Source organism: Malaclemys terrapin, chromosome 8, assembly GCF_027887155.1.
Source record: "Malaclemys terrapin pileata isolate rMalTer1 chromosome 8, rMalTer1.hap1, whole genome shotgun sequence".
Classification (NCBI taxonomy): Eukaryota; Metazoa; Chordata; order Testudines; family Emydidae; genus Malaclemys; species Malaclemys terrapin.
The window spans coordinates 1,712,115-1,737,225 of record NC_071512.1 but is presented as its reverse complement, the minus strand read 5'-3'; the positions used below and the strand labels follow the sequence as shown (position 1 = coordinate 1,737,225).

General features: G+C 49.2%; 1 protein-coding gene across 1 annotated transcript; it reads right to left on the bottom strand.

Annotated features, from left to right (window-relative positions):
* Positions 1 to 10,575: 10,575 nt before the first annotated feature.
* LOC128842578 (secretoglobin family 3A member 2-like) lies at positions 10,576 to 13,351 on the bottom strand. The gene is made up of 3 exons (XM_054038695.1): positions 13,251 to 13,351; positions 12,348 to 12,499; positions 10,576 to 10,762 (listed from the first exon to the last, which is right to left on the bottom strand). The coding sequence occupies exons 1-3, from the start codon at positions 13,303 to 13,305 to the stop codon at positions 10,730 to 10,732; spliced, it is 240 nt and encodes a 79-aa protein (XP_053894670.1). The 5' UTR covers positions 13,306 to 13,351; the 3' UTR covers positions 10,576 to 10,729.
* Positions 13,352 to 25,111: the final 11,760 nt, after the last annotated feature.

Genomic DNA, 25,111 nt, shown 5'->3' with positions numbered 1-25,111 from the left:
AACGTAAATTGTTAGTCCTTAAGCCGTGTTAACATCTAAAAGCTTTAACTATAGTTCTTCTCATATTTAGTTGAGTCAGATTTGTAAATGCCAAGTTTGGCATAAAGAATTTGCAAACCTTAAAATATAACTAAGTACAATTGTGACAATTGGGCCTATACATTTACAGAAACTGTGAGCTCAACTATTAAAAGTATGGAAAAATCATACGATGTTAAAATAATCTAAAATAACAAATGTTGATGGGAAAAGGTCCTAAAGGGAGGCAGAAAAAGTGAATTAGTGAGATCAAAAAGGCCAAGATGATATGATTCAAGGACTCTGTTGAAATTAAAAACAAGACATGCAGAGCCAAAATAAAATAACCCATAATTGGTATATTGGATAATAGGCCTAATTGGTAAACAAAATAATGAGGGAAGGGGCTACTTCACCCACCACTCCCTTTTGGGGTTCTTAAAAAGAGAAATTTTGTGAGGAAAGTACAAGACCTTCATGATCCCGCTCCTGAGCGGTGTCCTGTTCAGAACAGGCTAGAGCGCGAGGGACCCAGAGAACACGCCCTCCTAGCAACTCCGGCTCCATCCCAACCACCACCTTAAATACTTGAACTGTTTTTCCTTTTCGGTATCTTTAATAAAAAGCTTAAAATATTTAGTAGTGTGTTTGTGTTTGTGCCAAACAAGCTGAATTGTCTGTAAACCAAGCTCCAGACCCTGCTTAACCCTGTTTAATGTTAATCAGTGTAGTAAGATGAGGCCTTGAAACATAAACTCTTGGTATCAGAGGCCTGGTATGAGGCCTGAGGCCTGAACCAAAGGAATGGTCAAGACTTTGCCAACATAAAGCAAAGTTAAGCTGTGAGCCAGACGCAGGCCCTACTCACAAAAGTTGGCAAGAAGAAGGCTGCTAATTGGACGTATACACATAGCTAAAGGGTATCAAGCACTAATAGGATAAACATGGGCCAGGATGAAGACCCGGGGTCCCAGGAAACGGAGGGGCGGCAGCCATGACAGCGAAGCTCGCTCCAGTGACCTCTGCCAGATCTTTCCATCTATTAGTTTTTTTGTTCTTTCCTATTTTCCCCACAAAAGATCTTTTTAAGGGTGAAATAGCCCATCCCCTCATTACTTTCTCGACCAATTAGGACTAATATCTGACATACCAATTATAGTTCATTAATTTCTGGCTCTGTATCTTCTGTATTAAAGAAGCATAATTTCACCACAGTCTTTCAACCCTATCAGCTCGACCTTTTTGTTTCGACGAATTCACTGATTCTGTCTCCCTTTCGTACATTTTCCCATCAGTGTTGGTGATTATAGGTTATTGTAACATCTTATGAAGGTTTACATACATTTTCGAGAGGAGCTCACAATTTGGGTACATTTGTAGGCTCAATTGTCACAACAGGTCTCCTCAGGAATTCCTTCTGTTAGCAACCCAGGACTGAACAAGCTATTTTGATGTATGGCAGATTTGGGCCATTTGTGACACCAAAATGCAATTCTGAAGTAAAGCAATTCTGGGATCAACTCCTTGAGAAAGTCGCGCAGTGTGTGCAAGAAGTGAGCTCTCGTACAGTACGTATTCCTGACGGCACAAGGAACACACAACGTACATAGCAATAATAAGAACAGACTGACATGGGAAATCCAGTTCCTTTCCATGTCAAGAACACATATAAACTCAAAGTATTATTGGTTTCCCCCAGGGACGTGAAGGAGATTTGTGAGGTGGCAAACAGAAGTTTTTGTTTGTCTCAAAACTAATCTGAAACCCTACTGCATTATGAAACGGTCTGACGTGTGCTACAGCCAAAAGGCATAACGCTCTTCTCCCCGGCCACATCTCCTGTACACGTGCCCAGCCGTTAGAAGAACTTGGCAGGTATCTCTCTTCAGTGGTTTCCATTCCCCTGCAAGCAGGATACAGGGGGAGGGGTATTTGCATTTTTAACCTGACCGTTAGTTGTGCAAACATGTCAGAGGAATTGCCACCGGAGGTACTGGGAGGAGCACAGGCAGGGTCCCCAGTATATATACAGGTGCTGTTCATGTACCGCTCTACAGGAGAATTGATTAAGTCTTGCCCAGTTTAAGACTTGACCCTGAACAGACAGCCATCTCCACCATGAAGCTGACAGTTGTCTTCACGCTTGTCACCCTGGCGGTTTGCTGCTACTCAGGTAAGTGAGCTGTTGGCTGCAGAACACGGTGCGTATGGAACCTCTGCAACCGACGATGCCTTGGTTGAAAACTGCAATTCTTCCTGCTAGGGAAAAATTCACTCAGGGCCTGATCCCCTTCCCCTTGATGTGACTGGAAAGACTCCTGACCCCAATGGGATCTGGATCAGTCCCTCAGTCAGAATCTGTACGATAAATAAGGATGCTAATTACAAAGCAGCATTTAAAATAACTTGCAAATATTTCAATATAGTCAGTGATCTGAACAGGGCAGTCTTGTAATCTCTGCAGGCTGCCATCTTTAAGGGAACTGCAGCAGTCACATCCGAGCTGCAGCTAGAGCCGGAGGGTTTTTGAACATGACATAAGGGAGTTACATCCCCAAATGCTGTTGGGGTTGGGCTCCTCTGAACATCTCTATAAATGTTTGTACCTTAAACGAACAAACTTGTAGAATTTAATCAAAAATACTGTGTAAATCTGCTGCAGTGTGTGGCTCTGGGAGCAGCTTGGACCTTCCTGTCACGATACATGTCAACGGATCTACAGCCGGGCTGCTTCTAGAGTCATTATTTCATATGGAAATGGATCAGGCCCAGTCCTGCTCACATGTCTGGTGGGGTTACTCCAGATTACACAGGTGTTAGTAAGAGTCGGATCCGGTGCATTGTGTTTAAAGTGAATAACCAGCCATCCTTCAGTCATGGCTTACACTGAGCCAGGGGAGTGGAAATCATTTGATTTTGCAGAAAACTTTACCTGTCAAGGTTTGCGAAATTGAATACTTGGCAAAAGTTTTTAATTAGCAGTTTGTGTCTAGACGACAAAGTTATAAAATTCTTACCAAAAGTCCTTTAAAATGGAAACCACTTAAACTTTAATTTTTTTGTTTCTTTCTCAACACATTTTAGAATTTTAAATCACAGTGCGGCTGGGTGGTGGAGTGATCTGCGTGGTGAAGGGGCTGTGATGGTCCCAGCGTATCCTTCCCCCCTGAGGGAAAGGTCCGTGGCCTGGGAGCAGAGTGCTGCTTTCATCCATGTGATTCAAGAAGTTCTTTTATAACTTTGGCCATTGGCCATGCAATGCTCTGCCCCCTCCTAACACTGAGAACACCCCGAACGCTTTAGCAACAAGGACATTCAAAACGTTTGTTCGTTCTCCTGTTGAGTTTGTTGGATGATTTTGCCTTGCAGCTTCTGCTCTTCTGGTTGACAATCTTCTGCCAAACCCAGTGACAAACGTAGTTTCCGTTCCTGTTGGCGTCCTCACTGATCTGATTGGAGGGGTACAGGGCTGTGTGAATGAGCTCACCCCCAAAGCACTGTCTGCCCTTAATAGGGTGCTGGTAAGTCCATCTTCTTGTTCTCCCAATCTAACATTAAGTTCAATATATCAACTTCCAACTAACCTGGATTTTCTATAATTATTATTATGTTGTTAAATGGAAATGCTACAGGGAAAACAATGACCCAAACTAATACCAGTTTGAATATAAGGAGTGAATGGGGCCAAAAGGTAGGACGCATCAAAGAAACACCACACTCAGAAGGTTTTTCCATTAGCCGGATGCCCAGGTTTAATTTGCACCATGGCATTTGAGAGAATACACAGACCGGATGTGTATTACCTCCTATGGCGAGGAGATTACCGGCTCTTTGAGTCAGAATTGATACCCAGGGGATATTCCAGGTCACTAATATGTTGCATGTGATGGTTTCTCTGGCCTGTGTTTGAAAGAAAGATATATAAATCTAGATGATGTGTTTCTTGTTAATTGCTAACTCTATGGATATTTTTTACTATCGAATGATAATTAGGCCAAAGGGCCTTCCTAGCTGAACACCTTTGATCCCTATGTATCTTCTCTGTATCTGGCATCTCCAGTTCAGGGTGGGAGACACTGACGGGGGCTCCAGGAGAAGCCATGTGGAGGAGCTGAGGAGAGACCCTCATTGCTGAGCTCCGACAAGGGTTTTCTTCAGGACCTTTCAGCAACAAACATAAATGAACAAAATGTTACAAAATGCTGCCACTTTTCCTAGCGGTGCTGCTGGGACAGGTCCAAACCTCTCCTGAGCTCACAGCCCATCATGCATCACTCCCTGCCCAGCCCACGGACTCGCTCCCCGTTTGCATTTTCCTGGGTAATGTGCAGCTGAGGGAAAACATTACAAACTGGGGAGATCCACACAACAACCGAGCGCGGAGAAGCAACGTGCCACCAATCCGCATGGCCCCTCTACCAGAGCACTGCTTCTGCGCAGCCTGCAGGGGACACACTGCCACGCCCACAGTCTCTCTTGGGTATTTGATTGTCCCACACGTAACCTAACCAAAGAAGAACAGTTCCTCAGCCCCCCTGGGCTACTGTCACCAGGGGATTTCCCCCCTTTCCCTTTCCGACTCACTCCCCAGCCCTGGGGACCCTGGCAGTCCTGCTGCCTGCAGCCTCCTAACTCTGACTGACCAGGTCTCCCTCCTCCCAGGGCCAGGGGCCCCCTTATAAGCCCTAATCGGAGTCCTCTGGTGCAGCACAGGTGCCCTGGCCCTGCTCCCTGTTAAGGGACCTGTGTCAGCCTGGGATCGCTCCATGGCCTGGAACCTGACAGACATTGAATTCAAGCTCCTGGGACAGGACAAAGTCTCTTCTTATCCCATCGTGCCTTATTCCCGGCCTAGCCGCAGACTCAGTCCCTTAACTGCCCGTTCCGGGTCGTGTACAACTGAGGGGGAAACGTCACAAACTGGGGCGCTCCAGAGCACAACGGAGCCCAGAGAACAGCGAGCAGCCAGTGCGAGTGGCCCTGCCGCCCCCAATATGGCAGCCGTTTACTGCAGCTCTAAGTTGTTTCTTTACTGGTTTTGTGCAATGTAACCCCTGGCCAGGAGCTCAGCTCTGCATTCACTGCTCTTGCTCTGTCTTTTAGGGTATTCTGGGTATACTGAACGTCCTGGGATAAGGATTCCTGCAGAGCCCGGCGCGGATCTCAGATGGATGAATACCGGACACTCCCCTCTTCTTCCTCTCTGATTTGAGCTTTCCTCCTATCTCTGCATGCAGCCAAGCTCCCTGTGCTCTCACCTCCCTGGGAGGGCTCAGCATCGCTCCAATCATTGGTTTCAATAAACTACCTGCAATGCACTTCCTCCTTCGTCTGCTTTGCTCAGAGTAGCACAGAGGATGTGGCTGGTTTGGGTCTGAGGTGTATTATAGGAAACAGCTGGAGTTTTTCCCATTGTTGTGAGTTCCTGGCGTGCCCAGGGTGAGGTGGGTGTAAAATGCCCAGTGATCTCACAGTGAAGTGGCCTGTATGGGTGTAACATTCATTCCTCCAACCCCATTTCCCCGCAGAAAACTGACTCAGGCTGGCTCCCTGATGCCAATATGTGCATCTCAATAGTTAACCCTTTAGCGACTGGACTACAACATAAGTGTGCTGGTGTGTGTAACAGGACTTAGGATGATGGAGTGAGGTTTTCCTCCATCTCTGTCCACAGTTTCTGCCCCAGAAAGAAATCTCTCTCACCCTGATATGCCAAACCACCCGGGATGGTGGGACAGATCAATTCTCTCTTTCGGGTCCCTTACCCTTCGACTGAAAGTCTCATTATTATCAAGATCCAGCAGATTACGCTGTTTAGGCACAGAGAAATCAGTAACATTTCTGGTATCAGTGCATCTCAGAGTTACGGGGAAGGCCTTGACCACAAATGGAAGGGGAAACCAACATTAAATACACCTACAGGAAACACAGAAGGGTCTCCAGGGGCCCAGCATCTTCCAGTTCCCTGCCCATCAGTCGCAGAATGTGCATAGTGAAGCTCTAACGGCCATGCTCTGCCTGGTTCCTGGTGCAAAGGAGCGTCATCTTTCATGGCAGGGTCTGTGAGGGTCCCTCTTGGTGCTCGCTGCATTCGGGGTTTTGTTCCCCAGTGTTTCTCAGGGTTTTGCTCCGGATGGGTAGAGACTGTGCATTAGCCAGGGGAGAGGTCCCTGAAGTCCCAACAGGTGCAACCAGAATCCCTTGATCAACTGCTCTATGTCTATGCTTGCAGCCGGTGGAGTGCCCCAGGGGTTGGTCCTGGGGCCGGTTTTGTTCAATATCTTCATTAATGATCTGGAGGATGGCGTGGACTGCACTCTCAGCAAGTTTGCAGATGACACTCAACTGGGAGGAGTGGTAGATACGCTGGAGGGTAGGGATAGGATACAGAGGGACCTAGACAAATTAGACAATTGGGCCAAAAGAAACCTGATGAGGTTCAACAAGGACAAGTGCAGAGTCCTGCACTTAGGAATCCCATTCACTGCTACAGACTAGGGACCGAATGGCTAGGAAGCAGTTCTGCAGAAAAGGACCTAGGGGTTACAGTGGACGAGAAGCTGGATATGAGTCAACAGTGTGCCCTTCTTGCCAAGAAGGTTAACAGCATTTTGAGCTGTATAAGTAGGGGCATTGCCAGCAGATCGAAGGATGTGATCATTCCCCTCTATTCGACATTGGTGAGGTCTCATCTGGAGTACTGTGTCCAGTTTTTGGGCCCCACACTACAAGAAGGATGTGGAAAAATTGGAAAGAGTCCAGCGGAGGGCAGTAAAAATGATTAGGGGGCTGAAGCACATGACTTATGAGGAGAGACTGAGGGAACTGGGATTGTTTAGTCTGAAGAAGAGAAGAATGAGGGGGGATTTGATAGCTGCTTTCAACTACCTGAAAGGGGGTTCCAAATAGGATGGATCTAGACTGTTCTCAGTGGTACCTGATGACAGAACAAGGAGTAATGCTCTCAAGTTGCAGTGGGGGAGGTTTAGGTTGGATATTAGGAAAAACTTTTTCACTGGGAGGGTGGTGAAGCACTGGAATGGGTTCCCTAGGGAGGTGGTGGAGTCTCCTTCCTTGGAGGTTTTTAAGGCCCGGCTTGACAAAGCCCTGGCTGGGATGATTTAGTTGGGAATTGGTCCTGCTTTGAGCAGGGGGTTGGACTAGATGACCTCCTGAGGTCCCTTCCAACCCTGATATTCTGTGATTCTATGATTCTAAAGAAGGAAAAATCTCCCCTCCTTTGCCCCTGCTTACACAGTTAAGGCTGTATGTAGTGCAGCTACACTGTGTCTGTCCCAGGATATTACGGTGGGCAAGGTAACATCTTTTATTGGACCAGTTTCTGTTGGTGAGAGAGACAAGTTTTCGAGCCACACAGAGCTCTTCTGCAGGTCTGGGAAAGGAACTCCCAGCGTCCCAGCAAAATGCAAGGTGTTTAGCAGAACAGTTAGCTGTACGTTTACACAAACCATGGACGTTGTATGCACCGGTGATTAAGCTTGTGTACTTGGAGAGTAGCCTGAGCCTGTGGCGATCTTACCCAGGTGTGTTGCCTCTTTTAAAAAGAAGCAACAACATCACGTTCTTGGGAACCACTTTTGCATTCATGAGCCATTTGCACATTTAGGCCATCCCGGGGATCTAACTTGCAGCACTAGAATCATGCTGCTCACGTGCACAGAACTGCAACAACCAAACAACCAAAATCCCATCCCGTGATGGCCTAAGTTACAACAAGGGCCATGTTGGCCTCACAAATGTGCAGGTGAGCAAGGTCTGTTAGAGACTAAAACTGCCTGCAAATTTTTCCCACCTTCCCCTGCAACTCTGCTCTCCTGCTCCCCAGAGACGAGCTCGGGGGATCCGTTCATGGAGCCTGGACGGTAGTAAGAAGCAGTTCAACTATAGGCTGAGCAAGTGCAGAATGGGGGTAGAATGTGCCTTTGGATGTTTAAAAGCTCGCTGGCGCTGTTGGTCAGACCTCAGTGCAACCAACATTCCCATCGTTATTGCTGCTGTCTGTGTGCTCCATAATATCTGTGAGAGTAAGGGAGAGACATTTATGGTGGGAGGTTGAAGCAAATCGCCTGGCGTCTGATTTTGAACAGCCAAACACCAGGGAAATTAGAAGAGCACAGCAAGGAGAGAGGCTTTGAAAACCAGTTTCATAACTAGCCAGGCTTTGGTGTGACAGTTGTGTGTGTTTTTCCTTGATGCAAACCCGCCCCTTTGTTGATTTTAATTCCCTGTAAGCCAACCACCTTCCCCCCTTCGAAATAAAGTAACTATTGTTTTGAAACCATGCATTCTTTCTTTATTAATTTTTTTAAAATGAGATAACGATCAAGGTAGCCCAGGTGGGGTGGGGGAGGAGGGAAGGACAAGGCCACATTGCTTATTGTAGCCACACTAAAAATAAAACTGTTTGAATGACAGCCTTCTCTGGCTTGGGCCATCCTCTGGAGTGGAGTGGCTGGGTGCCCAGAACCTCCCCCCTCCGGGTTCTTGGGTGTCTGGGAGAGGAGGCTATGGAACATGGGGAGGAGGGTAGGCAGTTATACAGTGGATGCAGCGAGGGTCTGTGCTCTTGTTGGCTTTCCTGCAGCTCCAACAGACACTTCATCATGTCCGTTTGCCCCCCACATTAGCCCCAGCATCGCGTCCTGCTTCCGCTCTTCGTGCTCACTTAATTCTTTCCTGGCCTCTGCCACTGAATGCCTCCATGCATTGAGCTGTGCCCTATCAGTGCAGGAGGACTGCATGAGTTCAGAAAACATGTCATCGTGAGTGCGTTTTTTTCACCTTCTAATTTGCGATAACCTCAGGGACGTGGGGAGGCCAATCCCAGCCAGTGCTTGTCCCAGCCCCAGAGAAAGAGGGTTTCAAGGTGAGCACATGATGCTTTCCCTTCATCTCCAAGGCAGGCAGAATGGCAGTTTGTCTGTCTCCTCTCCTGGGGCCCCTACTTGCAGCAAATAGCCCCACTCATCCTGTGTGGAAGCATTGAGGGGTGACAGAGGGATGGTGAAAGAAGCGCTACCCCTAGCCCTTGCAATAGCCTTACAGCCCGGACACGCAGGAGAGATTCCCATTTACACAGCAGCTTTGGAAAACTCCCAGGAGACACTAGCTCAGCGTTTCTCCTGATCTCAAGCTGAGATGTACGAATGTTTCCAGGCTCCTTCATCCTGCCTCTAGCTGAATCTTTTCTGTGCCTGAGAAAGCACCACATGGCTCCGTTTCTGCATGACAAATGTGACATGCATCGGGAAGGGGCCTGAGATGCATTTGCAGGAAGAGACGTGAGTGAGTGATTTGCTAGCGGAGTGCACGGTGGCGTCTACACACTAGGTACATTAAACCAGCGTGGTTTGCGTGGTCCGACATGTGCAGGGGATTGTACCCTTTTGGCCCCAGCCTTCTCCATCAGCAGCTTTGGATTCACTTGTTTTATCTCAACCACATTTTCTCTAAAGACATGAAAGCACAAAGAGGGGAACAAAGGGCGTGTGGCTGGAGTGGGAGTTTATCACAGGAGCGGGCACCATTCCCCAGAGGGGACGGATCAGGGAAGGGAGGAGGTTTCCCTGGCTCATCCAAGTGCTAAAGACAGTGAAAGGGGGATTCTGGTTGCACCTGTTGGGAATTCAGGGACCTCTCCCCTGGCTAATACACAGTCTCTACCCATCCGGAGCAAAACCCTGAGAAACGCTGGGGAACAAAACCCCAAATGCAGCGAGCACCAAGAGGGACCCTCGCAAACCCTGCCTGGGGCTCTCATGAAAGATGACGCTCTTTTGCACCAGGAACCAGGCAGAGCATGGCCGTTAGAGCTTCACTATGCACATTCTGCAACTGATGGGCAGGGAGCTGGAAGATGCTGGACCCCTGGAGACCCTTCTGTGTTTCCTGTAGGTATATTTAATGCTGGTTTCCCCTTCCATTTGTGGTCAAGGCCTTTCCTGTACCTCTGAGATGTGCTCACACCAGAAATGATACTGATTTCTCTGTGCTAAAGGGCGTTATCTGCTGGATCTTGATAATACTGAGACTTTCAGTCGACAGGGAAGGGACCCGAGAGGGAGAATCGGTCTGTCCCTCGGTGGGCACAACACAGCAGCGAAACCATCCCGGGTGGTTTGGCATATCAGGGCGAGATAGATTTCTTTCTGGGGCGGAAACTGTGGACAGAGATGGAAGGAAACCTCACTCCATCACCCTAAGTCCTGTTACACACACCAGCACACTTATGTTGTAGTCCAGTAGCTAAAGGCTTAACGATTGAGATGCACATATTGGCATCAGGGAGCCAGCCTGAGTCAGTTTTCTGCGGGGAAATGGGGTTGGAGGAATGAATGTTACACCCCATTCCGGCCACTTCACCGTGAGATCACTGGGCATTTTACACCCACCTCACCCTGGGCACGCCAGGAACTCACAACAATGGCAAAAACTCCAGCTGTTCCCTATAATACACCTCAGACCCAAACCAGCCGCATCCTCTGTGTTACTCTGAGCAAAGCAGACGAAGGATTGCAGGTAGTTTATTGAAACCAATGATTGGAGCGATGCTGAGCCCTCCCAGGGAGGTGAGAGCACAGGGAGCTTGGCTGCATGCAGAGATAGGAGGAAAGCTCAAATCAGAGAGGAAGAAGAGGGGAGTGTCCAGTATTCATCCATCTGAGATCCGCGCCGAGCTCTGCAGGAATCCTTACCCCAGGACGTTCAGTATACCCAGAATACCCTAAAAGACAGAGCAAGAGCAGTGAATGCAGAGCTGAGCTCCTGGCCAGGGGTTACATTGCACAAGACCAGTAAAGAAACAACTTAGAGCTGCAGTAAACGGCTGCCATATTGGGGGCGGCAGGGCCACTCGCACTGGCTGCTCGCTGTTCTCTGGGCTCCGTTGTGCTCTGGAGCGCCCCAGTTTGTGACGTTTCCCCCTCAGTTGTACACGACCCCGGAACGGGCAGTTAAGGGACTGAGTCTGCGGCTAGGCCGGGAATAAGGCACGATGGGATAAGAAGAGACTTTGTCCTGTCCCAAGAGCTTGAATTCAATGTCTGTCAGGTTCCAGGCCATGGAGCGATCCCAGGCTGACACAGGCCCCTTAACAGGGAGCAGGGCCAGGGCACCTGTGCGCACTAGAGGACCCCGATTAGGGCTTATGAGGGGGCCCCTGGCCCTGGGAGGAGGGAGACCTGGTCAGTCAGAGTTAGGAGGCTGCAGGCAGCAGCACTGCCAGGGTCCCCAGGGCTGGGGAGTGAGTCGGAAAGGGAAAGGGGGGAAATCCCCTGGTGACAGTAGCCCAGGGGGGCTGAGGAACTGTTCTTCTTTGGTTAGGTTACGGGTGGGACAATCAAATACCCAAGAGAGACTGTGGGCATGGCAGTGTGTCCTGTGCAGGCTGGGGAGAAGCAGTGCCCTGGTACAGGGGCCATGCAGATTGGTGGCACGTTGCTTCTCCGCGCTCGGTTGTTGTGTGGATCTCCCCAGTTTGTAATGTTTTCCCTCAGCTGCACATTACCCAGGAAAATGCAAACGGGGAGCGAGTCCGTGGGCTGGGCAGGGAGTGATGCATGATGGGCTGTGAGCTCAGGGGAGGTTTGGACCTGTCCCAGCAGCACCAATAGGAAAAGCGGCAGCATTTTGTAACATTTCCTTCATTTATGTTTGTTGCTGAAAGGTACTGAAGAAAACCCTTATCGGAGCTCAGCAATGAGGGTCTCTCCTCAGCTCCTCCACATGGCTTCTCCTGGAGCCCCCGTCAGTGTCTCCCAGCCTGAACTGGAGATGTCAGATACAGAGAAGATACATAGGGATCAAAGGTGCTCAGCTAGGAAGGCCCTTTGGCCTAATTCTCATTCGATAGCAAAAAAATATCAATAGAGTAAGCAATTAACAAGAAACACATCATCTAGATTTATATATCTTTCTTTCAAACACAGGCCACAGTAACCATCACATGCAACGTATTAGTGACCTGGAATATCCCCTGGGTATCAATTCCGACTCAAAGAGCCAGTAATCTCCTCGCCATAGGAGGTAATACACATCCGGTCTGTGTATTCTCTCAAATGCCATGGTCCAAATTAAATCTGGGTACCCGGATATTGGAAAAACCTTCTGAGTTTGGTGTTTCTTTGATGCGTCCTACCTTTTGGCCCCATTCACTCCTTATATTCAAACTGGTATTAGTTTGGGTCATTGTTTTTCCTGTAGCATTTCCATTTAACAACAATAATAATAATTAATAGAAAATCCAGGTTAGTAGGAAGTTGATATATTGAACTTAATGTTAGATTGGGAGAACAAGAAGATGGACTTACCAGCACCCTATTAAGGGCAGATAGCGCTTTGGGGGTGAGCTCGTTCACACAGCCCTGTACCCCTGTAACCAGGTCAGTGAGGACGCCGACAGGAACGGAAACCACGTTTGTCACCGGGTTTGGCAGAAGATTGTCAACCAGAAGAGCAGAAGCTGCAAGGCAAAATCATCCAACAAACTCAACAGGAGAACGAACAAACATTTTGAATGTCCTTGTTACTAAAGCGTTCGGGGTGTTTCTCAGTGTTAGGAGGGGGCAGAGCATTGCATGGGCAATGGCCAAAGTTATAAAAGAACTTCTTGAATAACATGGATGAAAGCAGCACTCTGCTCCCAGGCCACGGACCTTTCCCTCAGGGTAAGGATACGCTGGGACCATCACAGCCCCTTCACCAAGCAGATCCCTCCACCACCCAGCCGCACTGTGATTTAAAATTCTAAAATGTGTTGAAAAAGAAACAAAAAATTAAAGTTTAAGTGATTTCTGTTTTAAAGTGAGCTTTCCCTAACATTAGCATTTGGGGATTTAACTCCCTTATGCCATGTTCAAAAAACCCTCCGTCTCTAGCTGCAGCTCGGATGTGACTGCTGCAGTTCCCTTAAAGATGGCAGCCTGCAGAGATTACAAGACTGCCCTGTTCAGATCACTGACTATATTGAAATATTTGCAAGTTATTTTAAATGCTGCTTTGTAATTAGCATCCTTATTTATCGTACAGATTCTGACTGAGGGACTGATCCAGATCCCATTGGGGTCAGGAGTCTTTCCAGTCACATCAAGGGGAAGGGGATCAGGCCCTGAGTGAATTTTGCCCTAGCAGGAAGAATTGCAGTTTTCAACCAAGGCATCGTCGGTTACAGAGGATCCATACGCACCGTGTTCTGCAGCCAACAGCTCACTTACCTGAGTAGCAGCAAACCGCCAGGGTGACAAGCGTGAAGACAACTGTCAGCTTCATGGTGGAGATGGCTGTCTGTTCAGGGTCACGTCGTAAACTGGGCGAGACTTAATCAATTCTCCTGTAGAACGGTACATGAACAGCACCTGTATATATACTGGCGACCTTGCCTGTGCTCCTCCCAGTACCTCCGGTGGCAATTCCTCTGACATGTTTGCACAACTAACGGTCAGGTTAAAAAAGTGAATACCCCTCCCTCTGTATCCTGCTTTGCAGGGGAGATTGGAAACCACTGAAGAGCGATACCTGCCAAGTTCTTCTAACGGCTGGACACGTGTACAGGAGATGTGGCCGGGGGAGGAGGGCGTTATGCCTTTTGGCTGTAGCACACGTCAGACTGTTTCATAATGCAGTAGGGTTTCAGATTAGTTTTGTGACTAACAAAAACTTCTGTTTGCCAGCCACCTCAAAAATCTCCTTCACTTCCCTGGGGGAAACCAATAATACTTTGAATCTAGATGTGTTCTTGACATGGAAAGGAACTGGATTTCCCATGTCAGTCTGTTCTTATTATTGCTATGTACGTTGTGTGTTCCTTGTGCCGTCAGGAATACGTACTGCACGAGAGCTCACTTCTTGCACACACTGCGCGACTTTCTCAAGGAGTTGATCCCAGAATTGCTTTACTTCAGAATTGCATTTTGGTGTCACAAATGGCCAAAATCTGCCATGCATCAAAACAGCTTGTTCACTCCTGGGTTGCTAACAGAAGGAACTCCTGAGGAGAGCTGTTGTTACAATGGAACCTATAAATGTACCCAAATTGTGAGCTCCTCTCGAAAATATGTAAACCTTCATAAGATGTTACAATAACCTATAATCACCAACGCTGATGGGGAAAGGTACAAAAGGGAGACAGAATAAGACAATTAGTCTAAACAAAAAGGCCAAATTGACCTGATTCAAAGACTGTGTTGAAATTAATCTTATTAAAAACAAGAGCTGGAGAGCCGGAAGCTAATGAACCATAATTGGTATGTTGGATATTGGACTTAATTAGTTGAAAAAATAATCAGGGGATGGGTTATTTCACCCAGCTCCCTTTTGGGGTCCTTAAAAAAAAGAAATTTTGTGGGTAAAGAACAAAAAAAAAAAAGAAGACTAGGTGGAGAGGACAGAGGGAGGCACCCCCACCATTTCCTGGGACCGTGGAATCATCATCCAATCCTGGGAGGTGTCCTGACCAGAACAGGCCACAAAGAGAGGGACCCAGATCATATCACCACCACTGATGGCTGCAACTGAATCCCAGCCACCACTCAGGATGACAGTTATTGCCAGTTCTGATACCATCTAGGAGTCTGTCAAAGAAGGGGGCCCTGCCTTCTGAGACTGGCCTTAACAACCACAACAGCCGCAATATCTCCAGCCCAGCCCAACTCATTTTTTCTCTTTTCCACATCTTTGATACCATCTAAGAGACAGTCAAACACCAATGGGGGGAGGGGGGTTCCTTCTAAAAACTGTCCATAGCTAAAGGGAAAGGGAATAAGGGAGGTTGCAAAAACGAAAGCCTTTTTTAGCACTGTACATTTAACTGCTGTAATTGCTTTTCACTTCTTTTCTGTATCTTTAATAAAAAGTATTTTAAATATTTAATAGTATGTGCGTGACCGTGCTAAGCGAGCTGAAGTCCCTGTAAACCAAGCCCCGGACCCTGTTTAACGCTGTTTAATGTTAAAAGGAACTAGGTTACGTTAAAACCTCTGGCCCATCTGTTTCATCCAAGTTAATACAACAGGCCTACACATGCCAATCAAGTCTGGATGCAGGCAAGAGCGTGGCCTGTCTCTGGCCTGTCCGATTGCAATGTTCAATACCCTCGCACTGCGACTGGGCGGATCCTGGGAGCAGCTGAGCCCCGTGAGAGATGGGCAAGGGGATTCACTCTGTGTTGTTACAACATCAATTCCCGTTACTGTCTCACATGGCGCTTGCTGACGGCTGGCTGGGCCTGTGAGTTCCAATGGTTCTGAGCCACCCCAACCACTGGGAAACTCCGTCACTCCCGAGGGTCTATTCATTTCACACGGTCATATTTACACAGGAGTTAGAATGAAAAGATACCGGCCATGCGTTAGCTTGGCAAGACCCAGAGCGAGGGCGCCTCTGGCTGGAATGGAAGTTGACCATCAAGGAATTAACACTATGCTATAATTACAGAGCCTGAACACCTCTCATCTGCTGAGTACACGAAGAGCAGTAACGGCTGAAATTGAGTGCCAGCAATACAGCCTTTCCTATGGAATATGGATTTCCTATGGCATCTGCTGGTAGGATGACCCTATACAATGAATGCTCTGTGCTCTTACATGGACAGGACTGCATGGGAGCAGGGCCAGTGCAGGGCGCGAAACTTCCACCTTGGGCCCCCCCCCTCAGCCCTGCAGCAGCTCCCCTCCCCTCTGCCCTGAGGCAACCCCCCCCCCCCCCCCCCCGCGGCAGCTCCTCCCACCCCCCGGGGAGCCATGCGGCACCTCCTCACCCCAGCTCACCTCTGCTCCGCCTCCTCCCCAAGCACGCCGCCCCCCTCTAATTCTCCTCCCCTCCCAGGCTTGCGGCGCCGAACAGCTGATTGGCGCCGCAAGCCTGGGAGGCGGGAGAAGTGGAGCAGCGACCGCACGCTCGGGGAGGAGGAGTAGGAACACTGTAAAAAAAAATTGGGGGCACCACTTTTTGGCGCCCCCAAAATCTTGGCGCCCTAGGCAACCGCCTAGTTTGCCTAAATGGTAGCCCCGGCCCTGCATGGGAGAGCGGAGACACCCACTTTTTACAGATGCCAGGCTAATATGGCACTGAGCTACCCACATGCCAGACACTCTGCATGAAAAGCAACAGGCATCCGAACACGAAGCAGTCAAATGACAGATTTCCCAAGGACAACAAAACAGAAAAGTCCTTCGGCCAGTTCCTGATGTCATCCTGACGACATCAGAGCTGATGTCAATTGGCATAGCTCCACTGAGGTCCAAGGAATTGTGCCGATTTAAACTAGCTTGGGATTTGGCCCAGTGATTTCAGTGATGCAGCTTGCAGAATAAGCCACCGCCCACTGTGGGTAAGGATGGCATAACTGAACACGAGTTAAATTGACTTCTGGGCACAGGCCAGCAGATGGCCTACGTGTCACCCACACTAATGCAGTGTGGTTCCTTGTCCCCCCCAGAGGCTAGACAATGTCCAGAAGTTTATGAGTCTGCTACTGGCTTTGAGCTAATAAGCCTGATAGTTTAGCTTAGCCTTAACCCTGCAAACTAATGCTTCATCGGGCCGTATGTGGTGAATGGGGCTTGTGCGGGCTCTCTGCACAGGATGGAATTTCACCCTCTGACTGTTATCATTCAAGTTCCTTAGAGCTGTCGACCGCTACGGCTAGATGTAGATTGTGGTGGGCATTTGGGCATAGGAGGAACCGGCATTTCTACCCCGGCTGCACCAACATCATTCCTCAGGCCCACTAGGCAGTGGAGTTTCAGCATCCAGCAGGCAGACACATGCTGTGGGATAAACACTTTCCTCCCCATTTTGCAAACTGGCCCGCCTCATGCGGCATACTTCCAGCTCCACATGGATTCCCGGGGACAGCCAGAAGCAGATTTCTTCTTCTTCATTTGGCCAGAGGTTTGTGGCTGTTCTTCTCTGATCTGGACCTTGCCACAGATCTCTGGGCCTTTGAGAGCCCCAGAATGGATTACTTCACGGGGCGCTATTTGAACCTGCGCTTGAAGACCACTCAGACCCTTCCACGAGTGCGCACTGCGGCTACCTGCTTAATGCGCAGTGCTAGTCTGAGAGTGACTATAACACCCTGGATACCTCAAGTCCCACAGACATCAAAGGGGTGCTTCTCTCCCTGTTTGCTTTCACAGCTAGGATGCTCTTGCTAACCATGCTAGGTAGGAACTCTGGGAGGCTGGAGAATAGGATGTCCTATGGGGCAGGTCCTCGACCCAGCAGCTCACCACAGTCCATTAGAGCCCAAGTCTGTTTGCCTAGAGGGCCCAGGCACTAGACCCTGGAGGTGATTGTGTGTAATGTGCTGAGCTGTGGCTTGGGATGGGGATTCTGACTAGAATCATACTTGTCAACACCCCATGCTGCGTATACTGGATGAAGTTCTCCGCCAGTGTCCATTGGTGCGGCTCCACTGAATTCAGTTCCATTTAATAGAGCTGCACCCGTTTTCATCAGCAGAGAATTTGGCCGACTGCACTTCAAACCAGAGGCTTTTATGATAACTGCCACTGTATCAATTACACCAATAAACTAAATTGACCCCTGCAGCTCATATGTTCAGCAGGGGGCTGGAACAATGTGTATAGTGGGGGCGCTAAGAGCCATTGAACCAAACTGTAAACCTGGCATATAATGGAAACCACTTCAAGCCAGGGGGTGTGGGAGCACCCCCAGCACCGCTAGTTCCAGCCTCTAAGGATAGAACCAGAAACAATGGGTTTAAACTGCAGCAAGGGAGGTCTAGGTTGGACATTAGGAAAAAGTTCCTAACTGTCAGGGTGGTTAAACACTGGAACAAATTGCCTAGGGAGGTTGTGGAATCTCCGTCTCTGGAGATATTTAAGAGTAGGTTAGATAAATGTCTATCAGGGATGGTCTAGACAGTATTTGGTCCTGCCATGAGGGCAGGGGACTGGACTCGATGACCTCTCGAGGTCCCTTCCAGTCCTAGAATCTATGAATCTATAAGATCTTCATGTCAAAAACAAGGATCACTCCTAATTCCCTTTCTAATTCAGGCCTAATTGTATTTGAAGTACCTGGCGTCTCCAGAGACACTGCCTCCGAGATGAATCCTTGCTCATAGCCAATTAGTTTGCACTGACATTTAGCTAGTGTACTGTAAATTTCCGGGGTTTACATTGTTCTGTTGGAGTCTCATTTCATTTGCATGATAAACACTCTATGTTAATACTTAAGTACTCATTACCTTAAAGAACTGTGTGTCCAAGGTTAAATTAACAGTGACGTCTGGAGTGGAATCGTCCTTTGACAGCAATATGGCTACAGTTGACTGTTCCTATTTGGCTCAAGCTACTGTAATACAAACACTTTCTCTAATTGATTTTGGCATCTGCTTTTCTGTGTTCAATGAATTAAAACTGCCTTGTATTCATAAGCACCTATTAGTAATGTTTTACTCTGCTCTTCTCTAGTGATTTCTGGCTGAGATATCAAAGTGCTTCAGAAACATTAATTAACCCTTATAAAACCCAGCGCGGCATATCTGCTCTCCAATGCAAAAGGGCCATAGAATCATAGAAATGCAGAGCTGGAAGGGACCTCAAGAGGTCATCAGGTCCAGCCCCCGGCGCCGAGGCAGGACCAGGTTAACCTAGATCATCCCTGACAGGTATTTGTCCAGCCTGTGCTTAAAAACCCCCAATGACGGGGATGCCACAAGCTCCCTTGGAAGCCTGCTCCGGAGCTTAATTCCCCTGAGAGTTAGAAAGTTTTTCCAACTATCTAACCTCAATCTGCCTTGCCTCACATTAAGCCCATTGCTTCTTGTCCTGCCTTCGGTGACTTGGAGAACGTTGATCACTGAGCTCTTTAGAACAGCCCTAAACAGGGCTGGTGCTACCATTAAGGCAAACTAGGCGGTTGCCTAGGGCGCCAAGATTTGGGGGCGCCAAAAAGCGGTGCCCCCAATTTTTTTTTACAGCGTCCCTGGGCTGGGCTGCCGGTGGCGTGTTGACACGTGCGGCTCAGACTCCCTCTTCCAGCGCAGCGGCCGCTCCACTTCTCCTGCCTCCCAGGCTTACGGCACCGATCAGCTGTTTGGTGCCACAAGCCTGGGAGGGGAGGAGAATTAGAGTGGGGGCAGCGTGCTCGGGGAGGAGGCGGAGCAGAGGTGAGCTGGGGTGGGGAGCTGCCGTGCGGCACTGCAGGGGGTGTGCCTCAGGGCAGGGGAGGGAGCTGCTGCGGGGGGGGGGCGCCTCGGGGGGGAGGCGGGGAGCTGCCGCAGGGTTGGGAGGTGGGGCACAAGGTGGACGTTTCACCTAGGGCGCGAAACTTCCTTTCACCGGCCCTGGCCCTAAACAAATTTGAAGACTATTCCCGGGTCTCCTCACTTCAGTCTTCTTTACTCAAGATTAAACATACCTCAGTTTTTTAACCTTTTGAACCTTTCCTCATAGGTCAGGTTTTCTAAACCTTTGATCATTTTTGTTGCTGTCCTCTGCTGTCCTCCAATTTGTCCACATCTTTGCTAAAGCCTGGTGCCCACAACTGGACACAGGACTCCAGCGGAGGCCTCCCCAGTGCTAAGTAGAGCAGGACAATTACCTACCGTGTCTTACATACCACACTCCTGTTAATATAGCCCGGAATGATATTAGCCCTTTTCACAACTGCATCAGACTGATGACTCGTGTTCAATATGCGTTCTGCTATAACCCCCAGATCCTTTTCCTTCTTACTTGAAGTACTTTGCACTTGTCTTTATTGAATTTCATCTTATTATTTCAGACCAATTCTCCAGTTTGCAAAGGGCATTTTGAATTCTACTCCTGTCCTCCAAAGTGCTTTCAACCCCTCCCAGCTAGGTGTCATCTGCAAATGTCATAAGCATCCTCTCCACTCCACTAGTCACGTCATGAATGAAAATGGTGAATAGTACTGGACCCAGGACAGCCCCCTGCACGACCCCACTAGCTACATCCGTCCAGTTGGACAGCAAATCATTGATGACTCCTCTTGGAGTTCAGTCTTTCAACCAGTTGTGCACCACCTTATAGCACATCTCCCCAGTTTGCTGGCAACCATGTGTCACTGGCTGGCTGGCCCTCTGAGGCAAGCTGGACTCAGTTTACCTATGGCTTAGCAGCTATCCCTCATCCTCACTGATGAGCTGGCAACACAAGGGCTAATTAGTGACCCCCACTGGGTGTAATGGGGCTTAGCTAGAAAGACTGGCCCCAGCTGCGGTGGGGAGCAGGGCGAGCAGGACTTCAATAGAGTCAGGAGCCCAGGGGAGCAAGGGGAGCCCCCCTGCTGGGAAGAGACTGGCAGCATCTGGCTGAGGCACCCCAGGGAGCAGATTTGGCTCCTGCGGGGGAGCCCTGAGCCAGGGCCTACAGGGAGAAGGGAAGAGAAGAGAAGCCGGGGAGGGGCGGAAGACCAGGGGCTGTGGTATTTGGACCCCCAGCAGGAAAAGCCTGGGGTGTCAGAGCTCTGACAAGAGCAGGGAGAAGCGCCCCAGGAGGGGTGAAGGACCTTTCCTGCACCTCGACTGGGACTCTGAGTGCCCTGGCAGGGGAGTGAACTGTTACATGACCTGGCAGGGGGCCTGCCTCAGAAGACACCAGCTGAGACTGGCCATTGCAGCCAAGAAAGAGGTCCCCAGGGGAGGTGTGACAGGTGAAGTCCCTTGCAATCCTGCGTCCAGGCTCGAAGGGACACTTCAGAGGCCAGGATACAGCATGTCATGTGGGACTGACTAAAATCAAGATACATCATGCTGACAGCTTCCCCCATCCACTAGGCCAGTAGCCCTGTCAAAGGGGGAAATGAGGTTGGTTTGGCATGACTTGTTCCTGACAAATCCATGCTGGCTGTTCCTTATTACTCTGTTATCCTCCCGGTGCTTGCAAACCAAAGGTTTAATTTGTTCCGGTATCTTTCCAGGTATCGAAGTTAGGCTGACCGGGCTATATTTCCCCAGGTCCCCTTTGTTCTCTTTTTTAAAGACAGGTAGCACGTTTGCCCCTCCCCAGTCCTCTGGGATCTCAGCCAGCCTCCGGGAGCTCTCAACAATAAATCACTAACAGCCAAGATTACTTCAGCCAGTTCCTGGAGGACCCTAAAGTGAATTTCATCAGGCCCTGAGGACTTGAATACGTCTAACCTGGCTCAATATTCTTTAACCTGTTCTTTCCCTAAGCTGACTTGTGTTCTTTCCCCATTGCTGTTAATAGCAATTGTGTTAATTATCAGGTCACCGTTAACCTTTTTAGTGAAGACTGAAACAAAATAAACAAACAAAACAAACCCCTCAGCCTTCTTGATGTCATCAATCTGACGTAAATCCAGTCATTTCCCACGATGGAGTCTCCAGATTGAGACTGGTGATTTGACCCAATGTGTTTCTGTTGCGTGCCTGGAATAACAGAAATGTGTTGTGCTGGTCAAAATAAGAAATGTCCACAGAGGTCAATTAAATGCTCATTGGCTGCCTGTATTGTTGTTAGGTACATGAGTATACAGTTTAATTATTACTGCTGTGGTTAGGTGTATGTGTATAGGACTGTCCAGAGAGATGTGAAGTCACGCTCCCTTCCCTACGAAACGTACTCTGTGGCCCCCATCCAGCAGCGAGCGCCATGCAGATGTCCACACGAAGCCCCTGTATCGAAAACAACAAAGGCTGGAGGCTGGAGATGGTGGGTGCATAGAATAAGGCTCGTGACTGCTACAGCCACTCATAACCTCAGCTCCGGTTTATTTTCTGATTCATGCATTTCTGGAATTGTACCATTCGGATATTCCGGGCGGCTCTCGGCGGCGCTGTGAAAAAGGCTGTAAGGAGGGAAGAGGAGGAGCGGGAGGCAGCCTGGTGTATGGGGCACTGAGGGCTGCTCCAGACGACAGCAGCAACGGACTTGCTCCGTATGGAATTCTCTCCATGGAGCTTGTCAGCGCCAGCCGATTCGCTTGTGTTTACAAGGGGGAAATTGTTCTTTAACTGGTCAGTGTTTTTTCCCAGGCTGGATACGGATCCGTCTGTCTGTCTGTCCCAGGTTTTAAAACTTAAAATCCAGACAAGGGGCATCACAGACAAGGGGCATCACCAAACCATTCCGGACATGAAGAACTTATCACCCAGTTAGGTCAACTATAGAATGTTTTTACAAGATCTCCTCTAGTTCAAAGGGAATAATACTGGGGCCGTTCTCTGGCCTGCGTTACACAGGGGGCCAGACGAGATGATCACAATGGTTCCTTGGAATCTGTGAATCTAAGAATAATTGTAAAAAAATATCCGAGGGGTAGCCGTGTTAGTCTGAATCTGTAAAAAGCAACAGAGGGTCCTGGGGCACCTTTAAAACTAACAGAAGTATTGGAGCATAAGCTTTCGTGGGTAAGAACCTCACTTCCACAGGACCCTCTGTTGCTTTGTAAAAAAATAGGATTCACTCAATGCGATTGTGTGGTGCCCCCTTGTGCGAAGAGGCAGAAGTGCAGCCACTGTTAACGTGAAATGTTGCACTATGACCAGAACTGAGCAAATATCACAGCAAGTCTTCCACAAATATTATCTGATTTTCAAATAGACTGATTTCAGTGTGCTCGTACCTCTTTGTGTGTTTCCTTTCTGCTAACGGTCTCAGAAATGAGATTACTGGCAGGAATATTCCTGGTACCAGCGGACACTAGGGCATTATAAAATGTACTCCGGTTCATAAACACGAAATAGTCACGTGATTCTAAGCACCCACACATCCAGCTCCTCCCACTCACATTCATCCACAGCACCTCAGGAACGACCCCAGCAAGCTGCAGATGTCTTCTCCATATCCCTGCCTCTATTTCAAAAGTCTCTTCATCTGTTTAAGAAATCTGAGGCTGCCGCTGAACGTGGGTGCGCCTTAGAAGCAGAGGGGCGTGTTGCTGAGGACGGTTGCAGGCGGGCAGCCCGAGGCAGAGGGCTGTGGAGGGGCGGTGTCAGGGAGTGTGTTTGGGAAATGGTGCCTTAGCTGGGGAGATCCTTGATTTCCAGTGATTCCAGTCGTGGAAGATGCCTAACTGCAGGGACTGAAAGCAGAATTTGACCCTCTGTCCCACCCAGACAGGGCCTAGTCAAGCTCCTGTGTGAAACCGCCCTGAGCAGATGGGATCCCTGGGCGAGGTGTTGATAAAAGGGGAGGAGACGTTCTTGTCCGCTTCCTAAGCAAGCCACGCTTTGCATAGTTATTGCCCTGCCCTCATCCCCGAGCCACTTTTGTTGACTCTGGGCCCTGTACAGGGATGCAGTGAGCGAGAGGGGAAGGCTTAACAGGAATTTCTCTTCTCAGTCAAACCATTGTTTGTGCCGAGTCTTCGTGTAGCAGATAAACCCAAGGGGCCAGCCCTGGCCCTGATATGGCTCCACCAACGCCGTGGGTTTACATCTGGATTGGATTTGGCCCCATCTTGCGCTGGAACTTACCGGCCTCGTTTTTATTACTTCCTTGTCAGTATCCAGGTGACACCTACGCAGTTATTGCTCAGATAGGGAACTGGGTTTGGGGCTCATCACAAATGTTCAGGTTTTGTTCCTAATCTGCTGTTGGAATAGCAAATATCAAGCCCCCAGGAGGGGGAAAGATAGAGGGTGTCTAGGTGCAGAAACAATGTCCTTAGTGAGCTATAGCAGGCTATGTCTGGGGTTTGTCCTGCCTATCGGCTTCTATTATAATATCTGTGAGGGCATTAAAAAAACCCTCCTCTACCAGCCTCTCCAAGAGCACACCATGTCGTCCCTTCAATTCCTTCTCCTACAATGCAGTTATCGATGTCGGGGGCCATCTCTTGTCAGAGGACGGGACATAGAACTGACATCTGGGGCCAGAGCACTGGTCCATCGAAGGGTCTTTAAATCCACTGTAAGAGTTAGTTGGGCCTGGATCTCCAAACTCTTAGACAAGCGTGTCACTTTACACTTGGGATTAGCTCAGCTGGGGCCATTGGGATGAGTCACTGCGGGAGCAGCTCCTTGGTTTGAAACCCCAAATGATGATCTCCAGGTCTGACTTTGATGGGATGCTATTTGGGGCAGGGACTGTATTTTTGTTCTGTGTTTGTACAGCGCCCAGCGCAGTGGGATCCTGGTCCGCAGCTTGGATTTCTCAGTGGTTTTGTTGGCTCCAGCATCTCTCAGTAAAATAAAGATCCTATAGATGGTTAATGCAATGGAGTTCTTAGCTCACCCTTTCATTCACAGCTTACCACCCGGCACTAGAATCAGCACTGTGGTTACAGCTCTGCTGGGTATTGGGATAATACTGGGTTCGAGTTGCATTCTAATCCAGTTTTTAATGCACAAGGGCTGAGCTATTCCCTCTTCTTCCCGTGTTTATATGCAAGATGTGGCAGTGATGAATGGGTGGTCAGGACTAGTGGTTGGAGCAGGAGTCGGGGTGCCAAGAACCAGAGTCAAGGGTCAGAGCCAGAGTCGGGAGTGAGCAGGATAGGAACAGGACTGGGGGGGACAAGGCAGGCCCAGGGGTGATTGTAGCTGTGGGCAGCCAGTGATACCCGCAGGCCTGCTGGCTCCCTTCAGTCAATCAGGCAACCCTACCACAACTCAGCGGCACCCATCAATCTGCCTGGAGGCCAGGCTGGCTAGTCTCCAGGCTCTGCTGATGGAGCTCACCCCTGGCAGGCAAGTGCATCCATAAACTGATCCCAAGCCCCAGCGAAGCTGCTGCCCCAAGTGGGTGCAGTCAGGCTCCAGGCTGGCACAGGGGGCAGGAATCCACCTGCCCCACCCCTATGAGTTAGTTTCTTGCACAAAGCCCCTTTGCTCTGGCTTTGCATGGGAGACCAGGATCCCTCTTCCTGCAAGAGGATGGTGCTGTCCCGCCCCTGTGCCCACCACCTGTGAGCTGAGATGTTTCCCATTAACTCTGGCTGGCTCTTTGCCCTGACGCACCAGACTGCTCCAGCCAGGACTCAGAGTCTTCCTAGCAGTTTGAATGTTGTGTCCACCCGTTGGGCTGGTGCCGAGTCCCATAGAGCCACGGGCTGGCCTGGGCGGAGCCTGGAGAGCCGTAGAGTGGGTAGATATAAAGCTCCCTGCGTAGGCTTC

Coding starts and splice junctions, on each gene's coding strand:
- LOC128842578 (XM_054038695.1), bottom strand. CDS start 13,305: ATGAAGCTGACAGTTGTCTTCACGCTTGTCACCCTGGCGGTTTGCTGC. Junction 12,500..13,250: donor GGCGGTTTGCTGCTACTCAG/GTAAGTGAGCTG, acceptor TTTGCCTTGCAG/CTTCTGCTCTTCTGGTTGAC. Junction 10,763..12,347: donor CTGCCCTTAATAGGGTGCTG/GTAAGTCCATCT, acceptor TCTGTCTTTTAG/GGTATTCTGGGTATACTGAA.